This window comes from Bombus terrestris, chromosome 2 (genome assembly GCF_910591885.1).
Source record: "Bombus terrestris chromosome 2, iyBomTerr1.2, whole genome shotgun sequence".
Taxonomy (NCBI): domain Eukaryota; kingdom Metazoa; phylum Arthropoda; class Insecta; order Hymenoptera; family Apidae; genus Bombus; species Bombus terrestris.
In genome coordinates, this window is record NC_063270.1 from 9,580,966 (window position 1) to 9,604,139 (window position 23,174).

At 35.1% G+C, this 23,174-nt stretch overlaps 4 protein-coding genes across 10 annotated transcripts in view; 2 read left to right on the forward strand and 2 right to left on the reverse strand.

Moving 5' to 3' along the window:
• The window catches only part of LOC100644475 (lachesin), a 40,110-nt gene extending 37,571 nt beyond the window's left edge, over positions 1-2,539 (forward strand). For all 5 annotated transcript variants that reach the window (XM_048414483.1, XM_048414481.1, XM_012318002.3 and 2 more), the window contains one exon: positions 306-2,539. In XM_048414483.1, coding sequence (XP_048270440.1) covers positions 306-640 — 335 coding nt within the window. In that variant the 3' untranslated portion in view covers positions 641-2,539. The remainder of the gene's footprint in view (positions 1-305) is intronic.
• LOC100651632 (protein kish-A) lies at positions 2,534-3,298 on the reverse strand. The gene is made up of 3 exons (XM_012317992.3): positions 3,142-3,298; positions 2,865-2,980; positions 2,534-2,786 (listed from the first exon to the last, which is right to left on the reverse strand). Exons 1-3 carry the CDS (start codon positions 3,142-3,144, stop codon positions 2,681-2,683), a joined length of 225 nt encoding a protein of 74 aa, XP_012173382.1. The 5' UTR covers positions 3,145-3,298; the 3' UTR covers positions 2,534-2,680.
• Positions 3,299-3,504: 206 nt separating this feature from the next.
• Positions 3,505-8,748, forward strand: LOC100651514 (ras GTPase-activating protein 1). Of its 2 annotated transcripts, XM_003393671.4 has the most exons (15): positions 3,506-3,908; positions 4,424-4,605; positions 4,715-4,896; positions 4,972-5,369; positions 5,439-5,584; positions 5,650-5,983; positions 6,191-6,534; positions 6,604-6,795; positions 6,861-7,010; positions 7,094-7,142; positions 7,209-7,427; positions 7,531-7,763; positions 7,844-7,985; positions 8,059-8,199; positions 8,291-8,748. In XM_003393671.4, exons 1-15 carry the CDS (start codon positions 3,861-3,863, stop codon positions 8,366-8,368), a joined length of 2,838 nt encoding a protein of 945 aa, XP_003393719.1. In that variant the 5' UTR covers positions 3,506-3,860; the 3' UTR covers positions 8,369-8,748. The 2 variants fall into 2 exon arrangements, with proteins under 2 accessions (XP_020721437.1, XP_003393719.1); XM_020865778.2 differs by lacking the exons at positions 8,059-8,199; positions 8,291-8,748 and having other exon boundaries at positions 3,505-3,908; positions 7,531-7,768.
• A 429-nt stretch (positions 8,749-9,177) lies between these two features.
• LOC100644593 (ras-like protein 1) lies at positions 9,178-13,064 on the reverse strand. 2 transcript variants are annotated; one of them, XM_012318024.3, is made up of 5 exons: positions 12,910-13,064; positions 12,016-12,206; positions 11,799-11,942; positions 11,507-11,713; positions 9,178-11,374 (listed from the first exon to the last, which is right to left on the reverse strand). In XM_012318024.3, the coding sequence occupies exons 2-5, from the start codon at positions 12,142-12,144 to the stop codon at positions 11,270-11,272; spliced, it is 585 nt and encodes a 194-aa protein (XP_012173414.1). In that variant the 5' UTR covers positions 12,145-12,206; positions 12,910-13,064; the 3' UTR covers positions 9,178-11,269. The 2 variants fall into 2 exon arrangements, with proteins under 2 accessions (XP_012173414.1, XP_012173420.1); XM_012318030.3 differs by lacking the exon at positions 12,910-13,064 and adding an exon at positions 12,469-12,897.
• Between the last annotated feature and the right edge of the window lie 10,110 nt (positions 13,065-23,174).

Here is a 23,174-nt window from a genome sequence, read left to right on the forward strand (position 1 = left end):
CCATTCCAGTTATATACGCGTACATTTTCTTTGACATCCGTCACTCGCTGTTTCTCGTCCCAGCCAATGTTTGCGTTCCTGCGTTCGCCCGTACCAGTCACGGACAACACCGATTTCGTCGGCCACGATTTGTCTTTGTCGACCGTAAGATCGTTCACGCTGGCCGACGAGGTAGTTGAACCGGTGGCTGATTTTCCTCGTAAAAAATTGATACAAAGCTCGGTCTTACACGGTATTTTCTTAGATTAACGAAGTCGGATTCTTCCGCCTGTTTTCGCTATACAATCCAGGGGAATTGTTTTCAGAAATTGAACGAGCAACTCCACCCACCCGGACTACCTTGGCAAACTCGAACAAATCGAGCAATCGAGGGAAATCAAAGTTCGCTCAGGTCACGACGATAAATCGAATTTTTCATCAGATGAGCACACCGGCGATGCAGAAGAGTACCGCGAAAATCGTTTACAGCAAGCACATGACGACCTCGACGACGGTGGATCCACGAGCGCCTTTCATCAAAGACAAAAAGTTGTTTAAGAATCGCGACACCCCGAACGTGAGAAATTGTGCCAACGCGAAGAAACTCAGCGGTACGCGGATTTACGCGGTCTGCTTGTTGTTCTTCCTGACCCTACGGTAAACGTTCGCAACGAACGTATACGCGGCGAAAGCTCTGTTAATGGATTGAGCGAGCGAAAAGCTACTGCAAATTGTTTGCTCGCGGTTCACGCGTGATGGCGCGCAAGGGAAACGAACGAACGAATCGGAAATCTTGCGGCTAGATAAACACCGTGACTTGACCACGATATCTCCGAACAAACGATAGAGAGAAGAAATCGTGACTCCCAAGTATTAATCGAACAGAAGCAAGTTCTTATTGCGTTTGAAACGAGCACGAATTGCTAGTAAATAGACGATACAGCGAACAAATCGATCTCTCTCTTGTCGCGGACAAACACCGCGGTGAATACTGTTGCGAATTTTAAAAGATAAATGCTTACGAATGTATTTTTTATGACCCTTTTATCCGTTTTGGAATGCGGGGAAAAGAGTAAAGTCGTGAGCAAAGTGTGTTCTTTAGTTGAACTAAATGTAACATTGTCGAGTATTTTTTTAACAACGAACGAAGCAAAAGGAATACAAGGTTTCCCATTGGAATTATTATTTCCGATTTGTGGAGTTATTAGGAGTAACGATGTAATTTTTATAACGTTAGCGTCGAAAGCCTTACACATGCAGGGTGTCTATCTCAAGTGGGCCACCAGTGTCATTCACGAGATCATCGTTCGACAAAATACGACTAAAAATTGATACTTTCAATCGATTACCCACACTTCGAAATTATTTCAACAATGGCATTGGCGATCCAATTAAAATGAACATCCCTTATGATATCTTTACGCCGTAATAATTATTATCAACGATTAATTGTATCTCCACGTTCTGCGAGATTCGCAGTTTGTCGTGAATCACCGCTCCTTAATCAACTATTCGATTATACTCGAACACAGACAAATAATTAGCATACTAATTTGTACGTAAGGGGTAATAAGATAATATCTTTATTTATCGGTACGATAACAGAGTGAACTGAGATCGTAAGTGGCATCTTAACGAACGTTAAACACGTCATATCTAAGATTCATATCCGTAGGGCGTATAGTACCGTACTATATATTTTAGAAAGATACTAGACCTTACTTTTCTTATTTTACGTATTTTTTTAATTACCCGTAGGCAAGTAACGTACCTCATATGCCAACGATTAAACAAGACCACAATTATAAATATAATCGATGTGGTTAACTGCGAGGAATCAACTGACGCGATCATCGAATACATTTCTGAACGTTCTATCTTATCTATCGGATAACGATTATACGTTGTATTATTTAGCGTCCCTTCGTTTTCTTTTCTTTTCTTTCCTTTGCTTTTTTTTTGTGCAAACGTGTATATAAGCGAACAACGCAGTCTCTCTTTAGCGTAACAATCGTTTGCGATAATATCGAAGAAATATTTTTCTTTCAAGGAATCGACAATAATCGTTCCTAATAATTTGTATGTGCTTTGCATCATTTTTTAAATGTTCCTCGCAAAACTGCAAATCATATGTTACTCTGTAATTACAATCTGTGTACGAAATGGTGCGACTAGAAAGGCTCGATGTTCTTTAGCACATAAAATTTTCAAACCGAGAGCGTCGGAGCTTTCTTCTGGTACTATTACTGTCATGAATGTCTTCTATTACAGAGTACAAATTTTAGTCATGATGCGTGGTTTATTGTCATTGAAATAGTAGCATATCCGCGAAATAAACAGAACGACACACGTGTTAAATATATCTATTTAACAAATATTGTATATCGTAAAACACTGCTCAATATAACGACTCTACAATAACTATAATAAAAGAATGTTGTTGTTTATAGAAAAAAAAAAATATATTATGAAAATATGATGAGAAAATGTGCTCAAATTGGATAATTATATAGCTTTGGAGAAACCAACATGTTGACAAATAAAACATACCGTGCAAGTAGCCAAAATATTAATTATTTCCTTTTATTTTAGGTTAAACTTAAGCTTATTTACATTAAAATCCATTATATCTGTAATTAGTGTAAAATTATACGCAATTGATTGAAATATTTTTTGATAGTTTGTAATCCATATGTAAATATTAAGACCAAAATAAGATATTGAAAGCCATAAAAAGGCAGCCCACTGCCACGTATGGACTTTTTCTCTCACCAATCCTGGCACACTTCCAAAGAGTACCCTGAAAACTAATTATTACACGTTAGTATTAATGCATATATATTCAATATACATAATATTTTTTAAAGTTGACAAAATATACATACCCAACTTTTCCTAATCGACTGTCCAATAAACTGGGTACGATAGATCTAACGTAAGTACAGGTACATATCAATAGCAAAATAACTGTCAGTAAACTCTGGAAATTAAATAGGGCAGACTGCATGTCCAACCCCGTAAATAAACTTTAGAAAAAATTGCTCGATTTAGAGAACTCTGTATAAGTATCAAAGAGGTTATGACAAAAGTCACCGGTTTATAGTCATGTATTCGACTATTCACAATATATACATTTTATATTTTACGAATCCACGATCTTACCATTACGATTTATGAACGATGATAAATTGTTACATAAAATTGTTATACGAAGTCACTTTCCATACGAATGACATTTACTTTAACTACTGACTAAATGCAAACCAAAACTACGATCAAAACTACAATACAAAAATTGCTATGATAAAAGGCGAATACGCAACAAACGAAAAAGATTCAAGAAGGAACTAGTAGCTGTTTGGTGAACAAATGTTTAAAAATCTACCAAAATTTATTCTAAATTAAATTGTCTTCATGTTACGATTTACAGAAAAATTGACATTTATTACGAGAATAGTGTTATATTTAATATAATACGAACAATTGTTATTATCAAGACATTGGCTATCTATATCAGCGTATTGTCAATGGTATATTATTTATAAAAGTGCTTTTAAGAGATTCGTATCGTGTCCAATATATAAAGTTATCACCCAATTAGACGATAAACGGATAACTGTAAAAACATGTTGCCGGTATTTAAAAATATTTAAAAACTTCATACGGTAAAAAGTACTCGCTGCATATCTCTATATTCCGCGATCAACGCGTGCAGTAGTAAAATGGCTGCCGAGAAACGTCAATACATTTTATATCAATAACAGCTTACTTTTGTAAATAATCGTGGTAAGGAGGATCGCAATAAAACGGATGCCGTTCAATTAATGCTATTAGTTTCTTTTTCATAATCGTGTGTATGAAGGAGTGCATGTGAACCGAAAATGGCAGAATTTGTGCGAGGAGGTCCAAGCGTGTCCAACAGTGCTAAGGTACTTACGGGTATTATTCATCATAGATTATTCATTCGTCATCGTATTATCGCTGAAAATACCAATAGTTAAATAAGAAGAAATAAATTGTAATTATATGTTTGAAAATCTGTAATAGCTTGCAGAATATTGTAAGTTTTCATAGATTAATGATTATTTTTTAAATTTTTCGACGGAAAGGTGCTTACGGTATTATTTATAGACAATGTTTTCGATAAGTATCTGCACGTATTAAAGGAAGATATAAAAACCCATGGATATGGGGGGAATTATAAGTAAATATTTACACATGATATTTATGCCTTGTTGACAGAAATATATGCTATGTTTAGAGTAGTATGATGTATAATGTGACACTATAATAGAAACAAAGATATTGTCGTACTATTAAGCTATGATTACTATGAAAAATAATTATCAAATATTCTTATTATAGAATTGATAAAAGGAAAGAAATGCTTATAAGTTTTTGCATGAAATATTTAATATTTATTTATATATAATTATGTTTTTAGATGGATCATAATAGCAAAGGAGGTTCTCCTAGCACTGGTAGCGAAGATGGTGGACAAAATGAATCAATGAATGCAGAAAATGAATTTGATCCTTTTCTTGAAAATATACCAGATGATATTCAAGACACTGAAGAGCCTGATAGTGCTAATGCAACACTATTAACAGCTCCACCAGAGAATCAGTAAGATTTAATATCAATAAAAGATTTTAATTTCTAATGAAAACATTGTTTTTTAGAATAAAAAAGTTTTTTCAAAGAATAGAAAATTTAATAGACGAATAATTTGCAGATGGTATCATGGTAGATTAGATAGATTTACTGCAGAAGAAAGACTGTGGGATGCAAGTAAAATGGGTAGTTATTTAGTACGTGAAAGCGATAGGAAGCCTGGAAGTTATGTATTGTCCTATCTGGGCAGAACTGGCATTAATCATTTTAGAATTACAGCTGTGTGTGGAGATTATTATATTGGTATGGTAAACATGTAAATGAAATGAATAATTATAATTGTAACTGATTTGTAAAATAATATGTATCTTGTTATAGGAGGCAGACAGTTCAATAGCTTGTCAGACCTTGTTGCATATTATACTCATTGCTCTGATCTTCTAAAGAGAGAAAGACTTATACATCCTACTCCACCTCCTGAACCAGTGAACGATAAGAAACGAATAGTTGCAATACTGCCATATACAAAAATGCCCGACACAGATGAGTTAAGCTTCCAGAAGGGTGACATATTTTTTGTGCATAATGATATGGGAGATGGTTGGTTATGGGTTACTGCGCATAGAACTGGTGAACAAGGCTTGATTTTTCGCGAATTAGTGGAGGATTTAGATGACTCCATTGATCCTAATACTGTATTTTCCTGGTTTCATCCTAATGTCACTAAAAGTGAAGCTGTTGACATGTTGGTGAAGGCAGGACCTGGTAGTTTCTTGGTAAGTTATATAGCTTCTTATAAATATTTAATGTTTAAAAATAATAATTCTTTATTTCACGCTATTCAGGTCAGGCCTTCAGACAATAGCCCTGGTGATTATTCCCTCTTCTTTCATATAAACAATCAAATTCAAAGATTTAGAATTGAAAAGAAAGGTGTACGTTATCTTATGGGTGGTAGAACTTTTGAATGTCTTGATGCTGTTATAAACAGGTATGTTTGTTATAAATCTTTAAGATTTTGAAATTCTTAGATTATTACGAAAATGTTGTTTCTAGATATCGGAAAGAACAAATAGTTGAAGGTCACACTTTAGTTCAAGCAATGGTGACTGAGCCTGATGGTAGTGTAAGAGTCAACAGAGAGGTGCAACATGCGGAAAAAATATATGCAACTCTCAGAGAATGTCGTGAACAATCTGGAGCAAAGAAAAATAAAGGGATAAAAATGCAAGGATATCTAGAAAAAAAATCAGAGAAGAATAAAAAGTGGAAAGCATTGTATTTTGTACTTTTAGTAGATGCAACTGATACTCATTTGTATTTATATGACAATCCAAAAAGAACCAAACCTAAAGGTCTTATCGACTTAAGCTGTGCTTATTTATACCAGGTAGATCGAGTTTTATAATTAAAATAAACTTCATTTTTCTACATGATCATGTCAGTTTTCAGACTGTCTTATCTTTGGAATATATATGTTCCATGTATGTAATTGTACTAACATTAACAGCAAATCACCTTAAAAATTATATATTATGTAAGAGTTATAATAACTAAATTGTTGTTAAAGTTCTTTTCTGAGATGTAGTTTTTTTAGGTTCATGAAAGCGTCTTTGATAGACCTCATTGCTTTCAATTAGTCGAACGTGCTTTACCATGTTTGGCCACGATAACATATTTGGCTGCTCCAAATTCAGAGAATGCTTTAGACTGGATTAATGCCTTGAAACCATTATGTGTATCACAACTTACTCGTGCTCCAAAGGTTGCTCGTCTTCGTGAATTGCGTTCATTACATTTGCATATTTTAGACGCTCATAGACTTCCATATAAGCTAGTACCGAATCCATTCATCATAGTGGCTCTAAATAATGTAAAAGTCGCCCGCACAAAAGTTAAGACTGGATCACATCCAATTTGGGATGAAGAATTCATTTTAGAGTACGTATATGATCTGCCCTTTTAGATATTTATATGTTTGAATGACATTTACCATAAATTATTCTACAGGGATGTACCACCGGATGTTATGTCATTTTCTTTAACACTGTACAATAAAGGAAAACGCAGCAAAGATACGGAAGTTGCAGAATTGACAGTTGAATTGGCGAGCTTGACGAATGGGGAAGAAATGGACGAATGGTATCCGTTGTCAGGACTTACCCCGATTGGTGAATGGGGTGTACTTCGTCTACGAATAAGGTAGAAATATAATCAAAATATTTATCAATTGTTTGTGTACGTTTTATGTATTTGTTACATTGCAGGTATCGACACGATTTAGCGATGCCTCCTGAGGAATATAGTCCATTACAACAGCTATTATTGGATCCAGAATTGCATGTTGTTAGGGCATTAGCAGATGTGTGTCACTTGGATAGAGTACCATTGGCAAATAGTTTACTTAGAATATTTAGGTATAAACAAAAATGTATAACATATTAAATATTTTGCTTCTCATTTAATGGGTAACATTATAATTTAAAATGTATGTCTTTAGGCATGAAAGAAAAGAAGCAGACCTCCTGAGATCATTAAACCAAGCAGAAGTATGTTCATCTATATTTACACTTCTAAAGAAAAAGTGTCTTTCTTATTAAAGGTGTTTTATTTAGGTGGACAAAGAAGATGAAACGCCAACACTTTTTAGAGCTGCTAGCCTTACGACTACTTTAATGGATTTATATATGAAATCTGTGTGCACTTCTTTTTTGAAAGCCGCGCTACGCGACACCATAGTAAAATTGATCGAAAGTAAACAGAGCTGTGAATTAAATCCAACAAAAATGGATTCTCCTGAGGATGCTTGCAGTAATGCCGAATTTTTACTACAGGTATATATATGTATATATAAATAAATATAATTTAATACAATATTACAATATAAATATAAATTATTCCAAGTGATTGTGAAATTTGCAATCAATATTATTTTAGGTTTTAGATGAAGTGACGTTAAGCATTTTTACAAGTCCTGATGCATGTCCAAGGACCTTGAGATATATTTGTGGATGTTTGCAAAGAGCAGTTGTTGCCAAATGGCCACATGAAAGACTAGTCAGAACGCGAGTAGTCAGTGGATTTATATTTTTACGTCTACTTTGCCCTGCCATATTGAATCCTAGGTCATTTAATTTAATAGCTGAACCACCACCTCCAGCTGCTGCAAGGTAGGGTAGGTCTATATTAAACGTAAGAAATTTTACAACTGAATAAATTGCTCTTTAATTCTCATTAAATAATTTTGCAGATCACTTGTGATGGTTGCAAAATGTTTACAAAATCTGGCTAATTTGGTAGAATTTGGTGGAAAAGAACCATACATGGAGGTAGTTAATCCGTTTATTCTTAAAAACAAAGAGAGAATGGTCGTTTTCTTGGATCAGTTATCTGTAAGTATGCATTTAAATGTTGCATAATATATAAGTAAATATGAATTTAAAATAATTTGAGTTTATATTGTAGAATGTAACCGAAAAACCAGAATCTGAAGGTGCAGATCCAAGAAATAGGAGTTGCGTTTCAGATACAGCAAGAGATTTGGCAACCTTGCATCATATTTGTGTTTCTCATTTAAAAGAACTTCAAGTTTTATCGAAAACCCAGGTGTGTTTTATGATTTATATGTTTAGACGCTTTAGACACTTACGATCATATCAATATTCATTTGTAAATGAACAATGCTTCCTTTTTCCAGCCAACAATAAAGCAATTAGTGACCGTGACTGAAATGTTAAGCAAACATAAACAAAAATACATGGAAATGATACGGTAGTGCTAAAGCCATCCGCCATGAATAATGCCAAACGTAACAAAACAATTCATAAGATTTGTCGACAGATACATGGTAGTATTTAATAATTACTCATAAGTGGTTTAAGTAAACGTACAGACTGATGTGCCATATATATATATGTATACATACACACATCCAAACACACGTTCATTCATACATATACATGTATATGTATATATATATATATTACTGTATACACACAAGCCTATATTTACCATTTCGTATGTAATTAGAAGATAGCTTTTACGTATAGTAAACAGTACCATGACAGTGATATAGTTACATACAAAATCATATAGGCGTATAACGATTTTATATTTACTTAGGTGCTCGAAAATAAATGCAAATTAAACCAAAAATATTGTGTTCTACATAGTTTCCCAATTTCTTAAAATAAATACTATCTTGATAAATTTTCTAATAATTAATGGTAATTGAAGCAGGTTAAGAAACTATATTTCTTATACGTATAAATGATTTTTTATTAATTTTAATTATTTTATAAACTAATTATTACATTTGTATCGTTGCAATATTTTTACCATGCCATTAAATGACGAATATCGTGTTAAATTTAAGACCCTAATCAGTTAATATAAAAATTCTTAGAAAATCTGTTAACAAAAATATATATTAAATATCAAGTTAAAAAACTAAGATGTATATCCACAATGACATTGACACATTAAAATGTGTTTTAACATTCGATTAATGTATAAATGGTGGTATTATGTTACGATTATGAAGTATATATTTTTGAATAAGGCTATTTTAAATAATGGGTGAAATATATCGAACCATTATAAATTTATTTTCTGCCCTATCTTTAAACGTGAATATCATACCGAATCCGTGAACATTGGAGTTCAATCATACTCTTTTACGTTTACGTTCCTATCCACCGATATATGCGGTCTATTGAATTAGTACACTTTAGTGTATGTATTAAATAAGAAAGAAACATTGCTTTTTATAATTTGTACTTATTGTGTATACTTATATGATATTTTTTTCATTGGACAATATGTTTTGAATAAAAGAATAAAAAAAATATTAAACAGTGTTATGCGTTTAATGTTTCCCAATACGCGTGAGCATCAAAGTTGACACTAAACATGCTACATATGATAAAGACGCATGAATTTTGATTTAGAAATTTAATTTTTCAATATTAGTACCATTTGATTTGAATAACATTATTCGATATATATACACATCGTAAGAATAAAATTGATCAAACAACGATTTGTCGATTGCTCTTTCAATGTTATAAAACCAAACAGCATAGATGACTTATAATAATTAATATTTAATGACAATCATTCAAGATAGAATGAATATAAAGAACACGTTTTATACAAAGTTTTATTATGAATTTGAACTACATAATAACACCTATGCTGTGCAATTTTATATATCTTCGACATTTGAAAAAGCTAGTATTACAAATTTGCGCGTTTACATACATATAAGAATATTTGCAAATTGTACTATTTAAATCATTCAGCAAAGTATTTAACCCTTGATTGTTCAAAATTCAGTTAGACCCGAGACACGATCGTACAAGTATGATCTTAAATATCCCATTAAATATTTCGATATAGATTTTATAGAAAAAATGGATCCTTTATGTTATACATTTATGTCTCGTTGAAATGTGATGGCATTATTGTCTGAACAAATATTAAAGTTTATGATTACAATAAAAGTTTACAATTGATATTTATAATGCCTTAAAATTATACGTTTCTCGTAATACAATCGTGACTAAGATAACATGAAAATGATAAGATGAAGAGATAAAAAGATGTGGCAAAATGCGATATCTCATTACTATTACATACAGGTGATAATAGACATTCAAATATCAATGGAAACTTTCACTCTGGTTTGCAATATAATCCCTAAAAAAAATTATAGTTTTTATAAGTTTTTTTTTATTATACATGGAAACAACAATGATCGATAAAAATGACGCTTATATTTATACAATAATCAGAATAACTTCATATCTACCAATCATTCCCTACTGCAAACGTATAAAAACATTGCTATAGAAATTAACAACTTATCCTGTTAGTTTCTACAGATATAAGAAGTCTCAAGTATACGTTTTTAATTGCACTAAAAAAAAAAAAAAAAAAAAAAACGCCAACTATGTACTATTAAAATAGCAAATAGGCGTTTTTGTAAAAATTGCATACTTAATTACAGTAATATCTAACTAGCATGGCATGCTTAAAATTACTTCATCACAGCACAAAATGAGTTATCCACGTTTTAGTTTTTTGAGTTTTATGGCTTGTATCTTTCTGTTTAGGAAAATGTAATCTTTTATTATGCACACTAAAATGAAAAAATACACAATAAAAACATATTTAATTAATAAGTTAAAAAATTATGAACTATCTAAATAAAATATATAAAATGGAATTTGTTAAATTTAATGAATGACATATTTTTTCCATCCACAATACTAATAGAATTCTTTGATTAGATAATACTTTTTCCATGTCTAATATAATGAAAGAAGTGGATGGCCTAGAAAATATTTTTTTGATACTGACTATTCTACGCAATCAAGGGTTAAAATTTTTCTGCTAATGGAATATTAAGAGTTATATGGCAGACTGTTGAACAAATAATGTATTTTATGAAATTTATCTTCAAGAGTAAAAATGTATGTGATATAATACAATACTATTATATATTTTGTTCTTTATCCCTCCCAATGTATAGAAAAAATTGTGCTTGTAATTTATTACAATATTCTATAGAGGAAGCTGCAAAAATGTGCGTAAAGTGAACATAATCTAATGTTTTTTGCGTTCTATTTCCATATTAACGTACCAAATGAGAGAATTAACATTATTCAGTGATTTAAAGCAAACAGCACCGATGTTTCCTACGGCTTGAGTTACCTGTCTTCATCCGTTTCTTTTTTTCTTTACCTCTATGTTCTTTATCTTTCCGTATTTCTCTCACCTATAATTTATTAGTAACAACCCAATAAAAACATAGATATAGTATAAATTTTTGTTTGCTGTATTTATCATAAATAATGTTTCTTTCTATTTTGCTTGTAAAATGTGTAATTAATCATATAACATTACTTACCAAGGTATAAAAAGCATCATCTACTCCCATTCTAGTCTTAGCTGAAGTTTCAACAAAAGGCACACCATACTGACGGGCAACTTCTCTTGCTTGTGTCATATTTACTGCCCAAGATTGCTGAAGATCACATTTATTCCCTACCAGCACCATTGGTACTTCTTCTGCATCTTTAACTCTTTTTATTTGTTCCCTATATGTTCCTATATCCTATAACATTAAACATACGCAAGCATTTTTTCATAATTTTCACAAAAAAAAAACATAACAATTTTAAGAAAGCAGATCAACATACTTCAAAACTTTTAGCAGAATTTACAGCAAAGACTAATAAAAATCCTTCTCCAGTCCTCATATACTGGTCTCTCATTGCACTGTATTCTTCTTGACCAGCTGTATCTAATATGTCTAAAAGGCATGTCTCTCCATCTATAACTACCTGTAGGTTACAAAATATTTTATACAAATATATTCTCAGATAACTATTTCCATTGCTTATAATAAAAACTTACTTGTTTCCTATAAGAGTCTTCTATAGTAGGATCATATTCGTCTACAAAATGATTTTGTATTAGTTGGATTGTAAGCGCAGATTTGCCAACACCTCCAGCTCCCACAACTACAAGCTTATACTCTGTCATTATGTAATTTCTATTCCAATGAAGGTTGAAGCTTTTAACTTAAAGCTGCAATCTCTTTTCCTCTACAAAATAAAAGTTTGCTTTTAAATCAACCGCATAATGAGTGCAAAACAAAGTGCATAGCCAATTAAACAAACGAAATACTAAATGTGGGGTTAACAAGATTAATTTTTAGCAGAAGATGCAAACTACTTCTTCCAACAAACATAAAAGAAAAGTTCGTATATTTTCAGGAATTTCGCGCGGTGATTCTTTGTTGAGTCATTCATCAGCATCGTTTTGATAGATTAATTCTCTGACTAGATCGTTACGAGTAATACGTACTTTGTGAGCAATAATTTTGTGCCAAGTTTGTATGCACTCTAGCACGATCGTTCCTTAAATCATCTATATTTCTAATTCGCCGATCAATATCGTAAGTTCGAGTGTAATGCACTTAACTTAAGTGACTTAGTAATTTAAAAACAGAATGAGTGTGTCAAACAAGCACACCCATAACAATATCATAGACATGTGAGTGGATGTGTAACTGATGACCAAACACAATTGTAATACATTCTACACACACACTGGATGCATTTTTTCGAATGCAATTTAATTAGAAGAGAGAGTGTTTAACAATTTTTGCTTTAAATTCTTCGAATTATTGATGCTTAACGGGAGGTGTGTTTTCAAGTAAACATCGGATAAACGAATAATATTATCGATGTGAAAATGAACATTGTTCAAGTATAAAATCTCTTCCGTTTTCAATCATACCCTTACCAAAGTTTAAAAATTCATTTCAGGAACATGCACCGGCTTAAAACCACTCTTTTCCAACTTTGACTATTACGAATTAGTCACTGGAGAAACCATCTGGAAAGAAGCATCAGTGATGCCAATATATAAAGATATAATGTCATATCTGTAGGGTGTGGATTAAGGGATAATCAAACTTTTATTATATCGAGAAAGATAAAGAGTTCAATCATTCTCATTAGATTCTAGTTTTTGTTACGAATTTGCTATCAAATGTAAAATTTGCATTCAACGAACTGGATTTTGAGAAAGGAAGTACAATCGGCTTCCTTACAAAGGAGACTCGATAGAAAAATTAAAGTTTCTCCTTCGTCCAATCAAAAAACAGCTGTAGACTTGCGATTCTGCCTTGTGCGTCCTCTATTTAGTCGTTTCGAAAAGCAGGGTAGATGAATTTATTGAAAAGTTTTAATAGTTCCAAACACGAAACCTGAATCGAAATGTTTTAGTGATCTTATTCTTTTCGGAGTGTCTTAAATTAGTTTAGTCAAATGCCGCGTAATAATTGGTTTTATGATGCTTGTAACTGTTAGTTGCAAATATAGTTTTATAATGGATCATTTGAATTTTAGAAGTCGCTGTTGTTGCGCTTGATTTGTGAAAGTAAAACGTGTAAATGATAATGATCAGTTGATCATTATCAACCTGTATCATTATGGTAATTTGTAAAAATTGTGCATCAAAAATGGATAAGATATTATGTATTGTGACAATTTTACAGTGTAACTGAGAACTGAAGGAAAGAAACATATGCTACTTACCGTTCGAAGGTAACCTTAAAGATAAAGTACAGAAATTTTTAATTCAAATTCAAATTTTCGAATTCAAATCCAAATTTATATTCCACTATTGAAAAATCTTGTTTTAAATTTTCACAATTTTGTATTGTTATATTATTTAACATTGTATTATATTATATATACATATTATATAGATAATATAGCCACAGTTGTATAATATTATTATAATATTTGTTGGAACACTTGACTTTTCCAAATAATCGTTTATTCGTGTACGTCTTATGTCGAGCAAGAAATAAAACACTACAAATTTCTTACGGCTATTTGATTCGAGGTTGCCATATTTTGTTAATCGAACAAGTTTTCATGGCGTACAATATTTCGAATTTGCGCGCTGCTTCAATCAAACGAGAAACCATTCTGTTCCAACCAATAGGAAAGCAGCTAGGCGACGCTACGGCGCGAGACACCACCTTGCTGTCGAAAATCGAGACGTCAAGAAGTATCACGCTTTTTGAAATCATTTTTACTGCGAAATACCTGATAGTATTCTCCGTGCAATTCTATCTTTGTTTAGTATTAGGTTTGTTTCATTATCACGTATTTATTTAATCATTTGTTAAATACTATTATAAAGAAACTGTATAATTCCTATCATACATTTTTGTGTTTGGATTTCGTCCGTCTTTTATTTGATATTCAGTACTATTAATAGTTTGTACTATTATGAGTTTTATGAGACAGAATTTTAGTTCAGTTATTGATTTATTTTAATACAATTAGTTTTAATTTTATATATTTATTTTAAATGTTTGGTTTTCTTTTGTACAGATCATTGATTACAATAATGGCTTCGAAAGAATGGGGGTTTGCAGTGTATACATTACGAACGATGAACAGTTCATTTGATCATTTTGAATACAGATTTGACAACGTTTGATTTATTACAACAAAGGCAGATGTAAGTACGCATTTATATTAGTCTTTTATTGGACCATAAGCAACAAGTACATACTTAAAGAATACACAATATATATGCTATACATACATAAATTATTCGTATACATATAGTCTATATGTAATACAATTAAATTTATATTTTATAATTTAATTATTTTATAAATTAATTATAATTATTTCAAATTTTAATAAAGCTTGGTCAGATCACTAAGGTGAAAATAAAAACGATTACATAAATTACTCTATTAGGTCGAATATACCTATTAGGTACACTATCTGTGTAACTTTGTTTTAATCTATTTTTATAATCATTTTTACTATGATCTTTTATGATTATTTACATATGTAAATTCAATTTATATACAATAATTTACGTCTTTAAATTTAAATTTAATCTTAAATAATTACGTACGCAATTTAAATAATATTATCTGCAGCACTTTAAAATTTTATTCTCAATTATAACTTCAGTGGTTGGATTAAATATATTACACCCATTGCATTCGCTTAAAACACTTTACATGAAATCCTATAAAATACCAGTACTAACGAAGTACAGGAATAATAATAATAATTCGTTGTTCCATATCGTACCTTATTCGAAGTGCAAGTAAAATAGATTTTCCGTGATCTATACTTATCTCCTAAGGATATGGAAGGAACTATCAGTCGATAACTTAGTTCCCACTTTACGTTATACCTGGATAAATATCTTTTATCTTTTTTACCGCAATATGGTGTTAACACGATGGTTAACTAAATGTAATAGCTTTTGACTGTGTTAATATTTGTATTCGAAAATTATATTTCAGAAGTTTAGTGTACGCAAATATTCTATTAAATTATCTCGTATATCTTTGGAAATTCTATCAAAGAAAAACTAACATAGCAGTATTATTACGTGTTAATAAAGCGAAGCTTTCCTCGAATTCCTGGGTTGGAGGTAATAAACTTTAACACGGAACGTAATAGCGTAAATGTTCTGGTTGAAACATTTTGTGTCACCATTATTCGAGATATTTCGCCGTTAAATGAGCCACTCGGTAAGTTCATATACGCGTAAAACGTGCATCATACCATTGTCCAAAACGGTCCTATTTCGCGTTCATTTCCGCGAGACTTGACTCTTGCACGTTTCCTTAATCTTTGTTACAACGTCGATAATGGTACGTTTAACACGAACTTTTTCAAGTGCATAAACTCGTATCAGATATTCTATATCTATACGTATGTATGAATTTACGATATATTAGAGGACTTGGGAGGATATCTCGAAGATTAAAAATAACAAAATTGTATTTATAATCTGTTATATTCACCGTTGTAACAAAGCGATTTTTGTTTCCCCTATGTTATTTAATCAATTTCATTTAATTTAATTAAAAATCTCGAATCTTTTCCGGAAAATCAGTTAACCGAGTCGTATGTTCGAAAATTATAACTGCGGGAATATTATAAATTAATAACAAATTTGTTAGGAACGAACGTTATCCCGTTCTATCTTTTTTAAAAACATTGTATATTACGCGTGGAAAAATTATTTATATTTCACAGTTTTCTCGTATTTCGAAATTTAACGAAATCCGATAGCATATTCTCGTGTCATTGTTTTATCTTTCATCGTTTCAACGTTATTTGATAAATCGGAACTGCATAACGAATGTTATCACGCATTTGCTTTTAATGAAAAACTACACATTTAATATGCTATATACATTGGTTTTATCGTTACGTAGGATTCCGTTGGTTACAACTTGTGCAATATTGTTAATGAGTTTTACGTCTGCATCGCGTAGTTTAATTAAGCGGTGATCAAATATCATGGTTCCTTGCATCGCGGCTATCAATTAGCTAACGTCGAAATACGAAGATCGAATTTACAAATGGACGGTTGAACGCGAATCCTCGACGCGTGGTTCTGCAATTTCGTTTTAATATCAAACGATAGCCATTAATAGTTGATTCGCAAACGACGATCGTCATCTATCGTCAGACGATAATCGTGGCATCACTTTCTTGGAAAGATGGTAGACACCGTGGCCTAGATGGGCAAGGATCAAAGGCGTGCAAGTTATTCGAGGCTTTATTGCGGAAAAGCTCGGTAATTTTACGAGTTTTCTAGTGAGGCGAATTAAGATTTGCATAACGTCGGTGCGCCGCTCGGACCTAAGTGTCGAGAAATGCAAATGTAGCCTCGTGCTTAGAACTTTCCTCTCCCTCTGTTTCACCGTACCGTCTTTTCGGCCCTGTTTCCCTAGCCGTTAGAAGCGACGACGAAATCGTAAAGGATGTGGAGAAGACGAAGTACGAGAGGCGAAAATAGGAGCCACTATAACATTGTGCGAACGTAGGATCCTGGATCCTACACCTTCTTCTGGCAAATTTTCAACCAAAATTTCACCAGACGATGCTTGGTCCCGATAGAACGAAAGAACCTTCTTCCTTCTGCTTACATCTCTGCTGTTATTCTTTTACAATTTTCATCGAATTTCCGTTCTTTTCGGTTTGTGCGCGAACGATGGAAAATTGGAACGAGATTCGATCCTTTCCACGATTCTGTACAATCTTAATATCGTCGTTTGTGGACTACTTTGCGGAGGATCGAGGCTCGTCCCTTTTTGCTTTCACGGGGAAATTACGGTAATGGAGCGTGCGAATCATCGCGTTGGTTCGCGCGCGTTTCCAACGATATCGATACCTTTCGCAACCGTTAGCGTAAACTGGTCGCGTTGCAACGTATTCATGCGCGGCTCAGGTGCACCTGATTACGTTAATAATGAACGCAATTGGTGCTCACCTGCGTGACTCGTCGAACGCGCGTTTAATCTGTTTACCGAAGCTCGTTGCTGCTATCGCGTAGTCTCGCGTTTGGCCGGCAAAATTGCCGATGTTGGCCCGCTGCTGATTTCAGCAGCTGGATAATATCACCGCTAGATTCGAAGATAGTCTTCACACTAGAATTAAATGGCAATTTGTCCGTCATAGTACACCAATACACACGTGTACCTACGTATAATAAAATTTTTAGAATCGACAGATGAAAAGAATAGATTAGAGAAAAATTAGGGGTAAATTAGGAAGAGGTTAGGGAGAAATTAGAGTTTCTGTAGGTTGTTGATAATTATCGCGTGTTTAACCATAGGGCAGAGATTTGATCGGAAAAGACGGGTCACGCAATGCGGTAACGTTTTTCCGAGGCACGTAGCGAACTCGGTGTACAGCGGAAGGCGGAAAAAAGGAAGAAAGAAATAAAATAGAGGAAGTAGAGGGCTGGTGTTGGGAGAGTAAGAGTGGAGCGTATTTACGGTATATTTTCGTATCGCCTACGGGCTGGTCAAACGTCAATTCAGCCCCGGTTCAACGTATTCCCGGCACGCCGCAGAATCAGTGGGTCGTGTATTTTCCGCGAGAAATCTCGTGTCCGGATAAAGTTGGTTATCGCGCGACCCGACGAATACAACGGATCGGATATTCTTTCGTTTCTCTCTATTCTCAACGTTCCAACCTTCGCAAATCTTTGCTTTTCGTCCATGTGTAGCTATCTTTCATTTCGATCAGCATCTTTCTTCGTGTATCGATTAAATTTCGAGTGATCGTGTTCGTCGCTAATAACGAAAGATCGTGACTACAAGAACGTTTCGCTTGCTAGTTCGGGCCGCGTGAAATGCAGCGTAAACAATAAATTCAAATTTTATTGAATTATACGGTATACCGAGGAAGATCGTTTAAAGTACAAGCAAATGCTTTCACGATCGAATTCGGTGCGTGGTTTCTACCAGGACTCCTCGTTCTTGTTTGCGCATAATAAATATTTATAAAGGGGAACACGGACAGAGAGACGGATTTTGAGACGAAGGAGAATACTAGCTGGTTTTTCAATCGGTTGCTCCGTAAATTACTCTAATTTTCCTTTCCAACGTTGCCCGTGGATTCTCGATCGCTGTTGCGCGAGAAGTTGTCTTTGCAAGGAATCGTATTCGTTCACTCGCAATTTGGTAGAGGAAACCATTCTGGGGTATCATTTGACACTCGTTGATGCGTAATTAAGCTGTTTAACCGGGATACAAAGCGCAAAGGAAACGCGATTTCGGTTTAATTTCGAAGGATAATCGGGAGTAGTAGCGGAGGAAAATTGGCTGGAATCGGAGTGTCGAGTGTCGGAATACGAGACCATCGAAACGCAAGATCGTTATGTCGCTATTCCTTCGTAAGACCGCTAGTAAACAGCGATACATCTGTTTAACATCGATACGTTGGCCGTGTAAATTGCAATCTCACGAGATTTGCCGAACGAGTAGGTTCGATGATAAGCTAGTTATGCGACGATCGAGGAGGTCTCGTTAAACGGGATAACGAATTTTCTAGCCCAAAATTGCTGATAATTTGGAATTAATCGGGAACGGCGTACATTAAGAGTTCATTTGGATGTAGGTTTTTCAAGGACATAATAATCATCGACATCGATTTCGCGTGTTTGTTCCGCGATGGAGAATATATTACAGCATTGGGAACATTTTCATTAAGCGAAACACGGGACTCGTAGAGGAGCGTGCAAATATTTTTATTTCGGTTCTCGTTGATGCACTCTGAAAAGAGCGTATTTTATTCACGCGCTGCATGACGTAGATACGTTCGATACGTGCCACGATGAAATTTTACTTCCGTCAACTGTGCGTATATTTCGTAGAACTCTCTTTTGAAATTCGTTGGAAATTTGTATAGCAACACGTGGATGCATGCAAAAAACAGCGTACGTATGCACTCGGGCACGCACTATTGTATCTGTCGTTGCCAACTTTTACAAGGGTTCGATTCGCTTTGTTCTCGGAGTATATTTCGAATCCATTGAGAAACGTCGTGTTCCGACATCGTAATCGCTGAATTTCCATGAAACTTTCGTCGAACGCGATTGTTCCATTTCCCCTGCATCTGCATTGTTCCTTGCCCGCCGATGTTACATCCGCATGTTCCACGCAAATATACGTCCCCGTAAAAACAAGCATCCGTGCTGGTACTTCGTTTACCCGTGGATCGTAGATAAACTTTAACGACCTATTATCGCGAATCTTCTGTGTTAAGGTTGTTAATCAAACCGAATTCCAGCGAAGAGGCAAGACGCTCTCTATCTCGTAATGGTTTCGCCGTGGCCATTATCGTAATTGAAACGAACTTCCCTCGAAATTCAACGCCTGCCACCGAGATTTACAGGTTTTTCGTTGCTCTCGCGTGCACAGTTAGCGTTACGGTGATTTGCTTTTAGCTTGTACACCGGTGTCGTCCGCAGCTTAAAGTTGAAGCGATACTGTTTAATCGTGGATACCTGTGATACATTGAAGCGGATGAGACGCAATGCAGGACTTAAAAAGATCCCCGTTGCCAGCAGGCAAGACAATGGCTCCGAAAACGTTTAATACCGGCGCGTCCGTATGCCTTCGGTGCGCCGTATGATTTATCGTTCCCCAAGATGCGCAAGAATATAATGCTAGTGATTTATCGTTCCATTATTCGGTCTCCCGGTTCTGGCCTTGCGTTTACGACAAAGTGGCGAACGCTTTAGTTTCGTGTCACTCGTAAATCCCTAAAGAGAGCCGATTTTCTGCCAAACGTATCTCACCATCGAGGTAAACCTCGTTTACCTAAAAAACCAGGCACGATCGAGGCATATCTTGTTTCATTCGGTGCGTCGAACCTAATAGACCAAATGTCTACCTACGTTACTCATCCCTTTATACCTACATATATCTATATACATACACACATATATATATGTACGTATATATCTTTGTCTTACTTTTTCCTACTGGAGCTGCAAATGTTCTCGGACGACTCCAAGTTGCGCACGAAGCGTAATTGCGTTCTCTCATGGCGAATCTTACTTGTTCCTTTTGCGCGTGGCCTTGCCCTTCCTCCAAATAGGCTGCTTCGGTACAATTATGGGAGGAGTTGGTCCGAGTTCTGGCAGAGGAATGTAATTTCGCGGCGCCTTAAATTCAATTTCGAGAGTGTTCTTTAGGTTGTCGTTTGGCATAATGTGCCTTATAGCCTTCAACGAAAGTATCTCTTCCTCGGGCTTTTTCGCTGGTGGATTCTGATCCGGTATCACGTGCACTTTCGTACAACCTGGCTTGCATTTTTCACCTGTGCAACACACGCTCTACTATCCAACACGTATCCGTACGCGCGTACCTCTGAATAGATATTGGACGAAATAAAGGAAGAAAAGGACAAAGGACAGCCGCAGTGTACCTTCGGAATCCGCGCAATTAAAGTCGAAGCTCGATTTGTCTTGTTGCTGCTGTGTACCTTCGGGTTCAAATTTCCCTCTGTTTTTCGGTATTTTCACGGATATGAAGTTGTTGTCGATTTCGTGCGCCACTTCGTCGTATGGTGGTTCCGCGTACGGTAGAGGACACGATGGATGAAGGCATCGCGGACAGACGCATCGGTTATCCGTCATGTTATTTTCGATTTATCGATTATTTTTCGGCGTCGTGCTCGAACGCGCCGCGCCTTTTGCCTTCTATAATCTCGAGGTTTGTTCGTCGGTCGCCATTCTGCCCAGACGACTGAAGCAAGTTGCGATCGGTAATTGAGATACGTACACATACATGTTCATTTCACGTCAATGAACGTTCGTTATTCGTTTCGCGTTGACGTTCGATTATTAAGTTCGGCAATTGAAATTTCCGATCGATCGAAAATTGCGAAAGAAAAGCGATGAAATTCTCCAGTTGGACTTTGACTTTTCGAGTTTAGAATTCTAATTGGGAAATTAATCGTTAAACAGAGGGCGAAATCGCTCGTTGCTGCAAATGACTTCCTGTCTTTCGGCGCGAATTACCAACTCGTATAATATTTCCGGCGAGACTGGCAACGTGATCGAAGCGAATATGTTGCGTGAAGGCTAATCGAGATAGAAGACCGTATCGATCGATCTCAAACGTACGGAATCAGTCCGGCGTGCAGCCAAATTACGTGCCACGCTAGCTTTCGACGTACTAATCTGCGCGAATGTACTACTGTATAATGCTCGTTTCAAAGCAGGCTGTATCCTTTTTGCGATAATTTCCCGTGCACAGCTTTCGCGGTCAACTTGCAATGTATATAAAGTATTAATTAAATTAGCTTTACTGGAATATCTCTAAAGCTTCTCCATATTAAGAGGCGTGTTTAATTAAAATTTATATCATAGAATATAGTTGGTATTTTTTTTTTTTTTTAGTTGGTTTTGGGTCGCGTCCACCCACCTCGCGACAAAACTAATTTTTAATCGCGCTACCTTTCCACGGACTTAAAGAACGAACGATATCTGTTAGTGAAATCCATTTTGTTATACTTTTTACCGTGCGATCAAAGTTCGGGGCACCGACTACAATCGAATTATCGGTTTTTAAATGAAATTCTTCGCGAGGGTCTCGCCACTCTTCTCGGAAACTTTTCAAGCTAACGCAATTTCTCGTATAATTGGCCGATTAATTTGATGAATTAAACGGTCTGCTTGGAGTTCGTTTAAGTCGTTACACCGAGTACGCGTATAATCGCTTCAGCTCCACTACCTTCTCTCTCTTTTTCTTTCGTCTCGTCCTTTTTTTCTTGTGTCTGAAGCGACGCGTTTATTCCAACGACACGCCACTCCAAAGTATCGCGACTGTTAGTTTGCGCGTCTACCCTTTCAACTCATTAACATAAGAACGTCTACTCGGGAAAATTGCATGCAATTTTCTTTAGGAACATGCTTCGCGATTCTGGTAACGCCGGGTTTTCACTTTGTCCTTTAAACTACATTCTGCCATAACATGTAATGTACGGGCAAGGAATTCAGCTGGCACGCGAACCCCGAGGCGGGCAAACAACACGGTCCGCTTAATATTTTTCATTCCCTACTGCTGAAAATAGAAGACGCGACTCGGAGATAAGGGCAAAGAAAGTAGGGAAAGCAGCATGTAGATGAGCAAGAACTGTTACTATATCTGAAGAGGGGATTGGGAAGTTTAAACGAGACAAGGGTCGACGGGACAGGATCGTTGCTTTTCTCTGGAAAATTTCCTCTGGACACGAAGGCTGCAATGTCGGGAAAGCTCTTCGAACGCTGGCGGTTTCATTGTTTCCCGTTCGTGGCTCTTTTCTTTCCCGATTCCTCGCGAAGTGTTTACGTCATCGTGTTGAGTGCACGGATTCATATTTTACAGGCAAATATACAAGAATTACTTTCGTTCAACGACCTAACGCGTCGTGTTTTTCGATACCAGGACCTTCCTTCGTCGATTTTTCACCCAAACACCCAACATCTCGTTTCTTTCTCTTGCATTTCGTCGTAAAAAAAAAAGAAGAGTATGAAAGCTTCCGTTTCTTCTATCAGTTCTCGATAAATATGATTGATTTCACGATTTTATATTTTCTTTCGATTCGCATTAATATTTTCCCTGGAACGGTCACTCGATTAACTAGTTTAAACGAAAGTTTCGCCAATACGTAACGAACGATCTTTATCGGTTCTCGTATCGGGCATTTTAATCTTGAGTTTAAAGT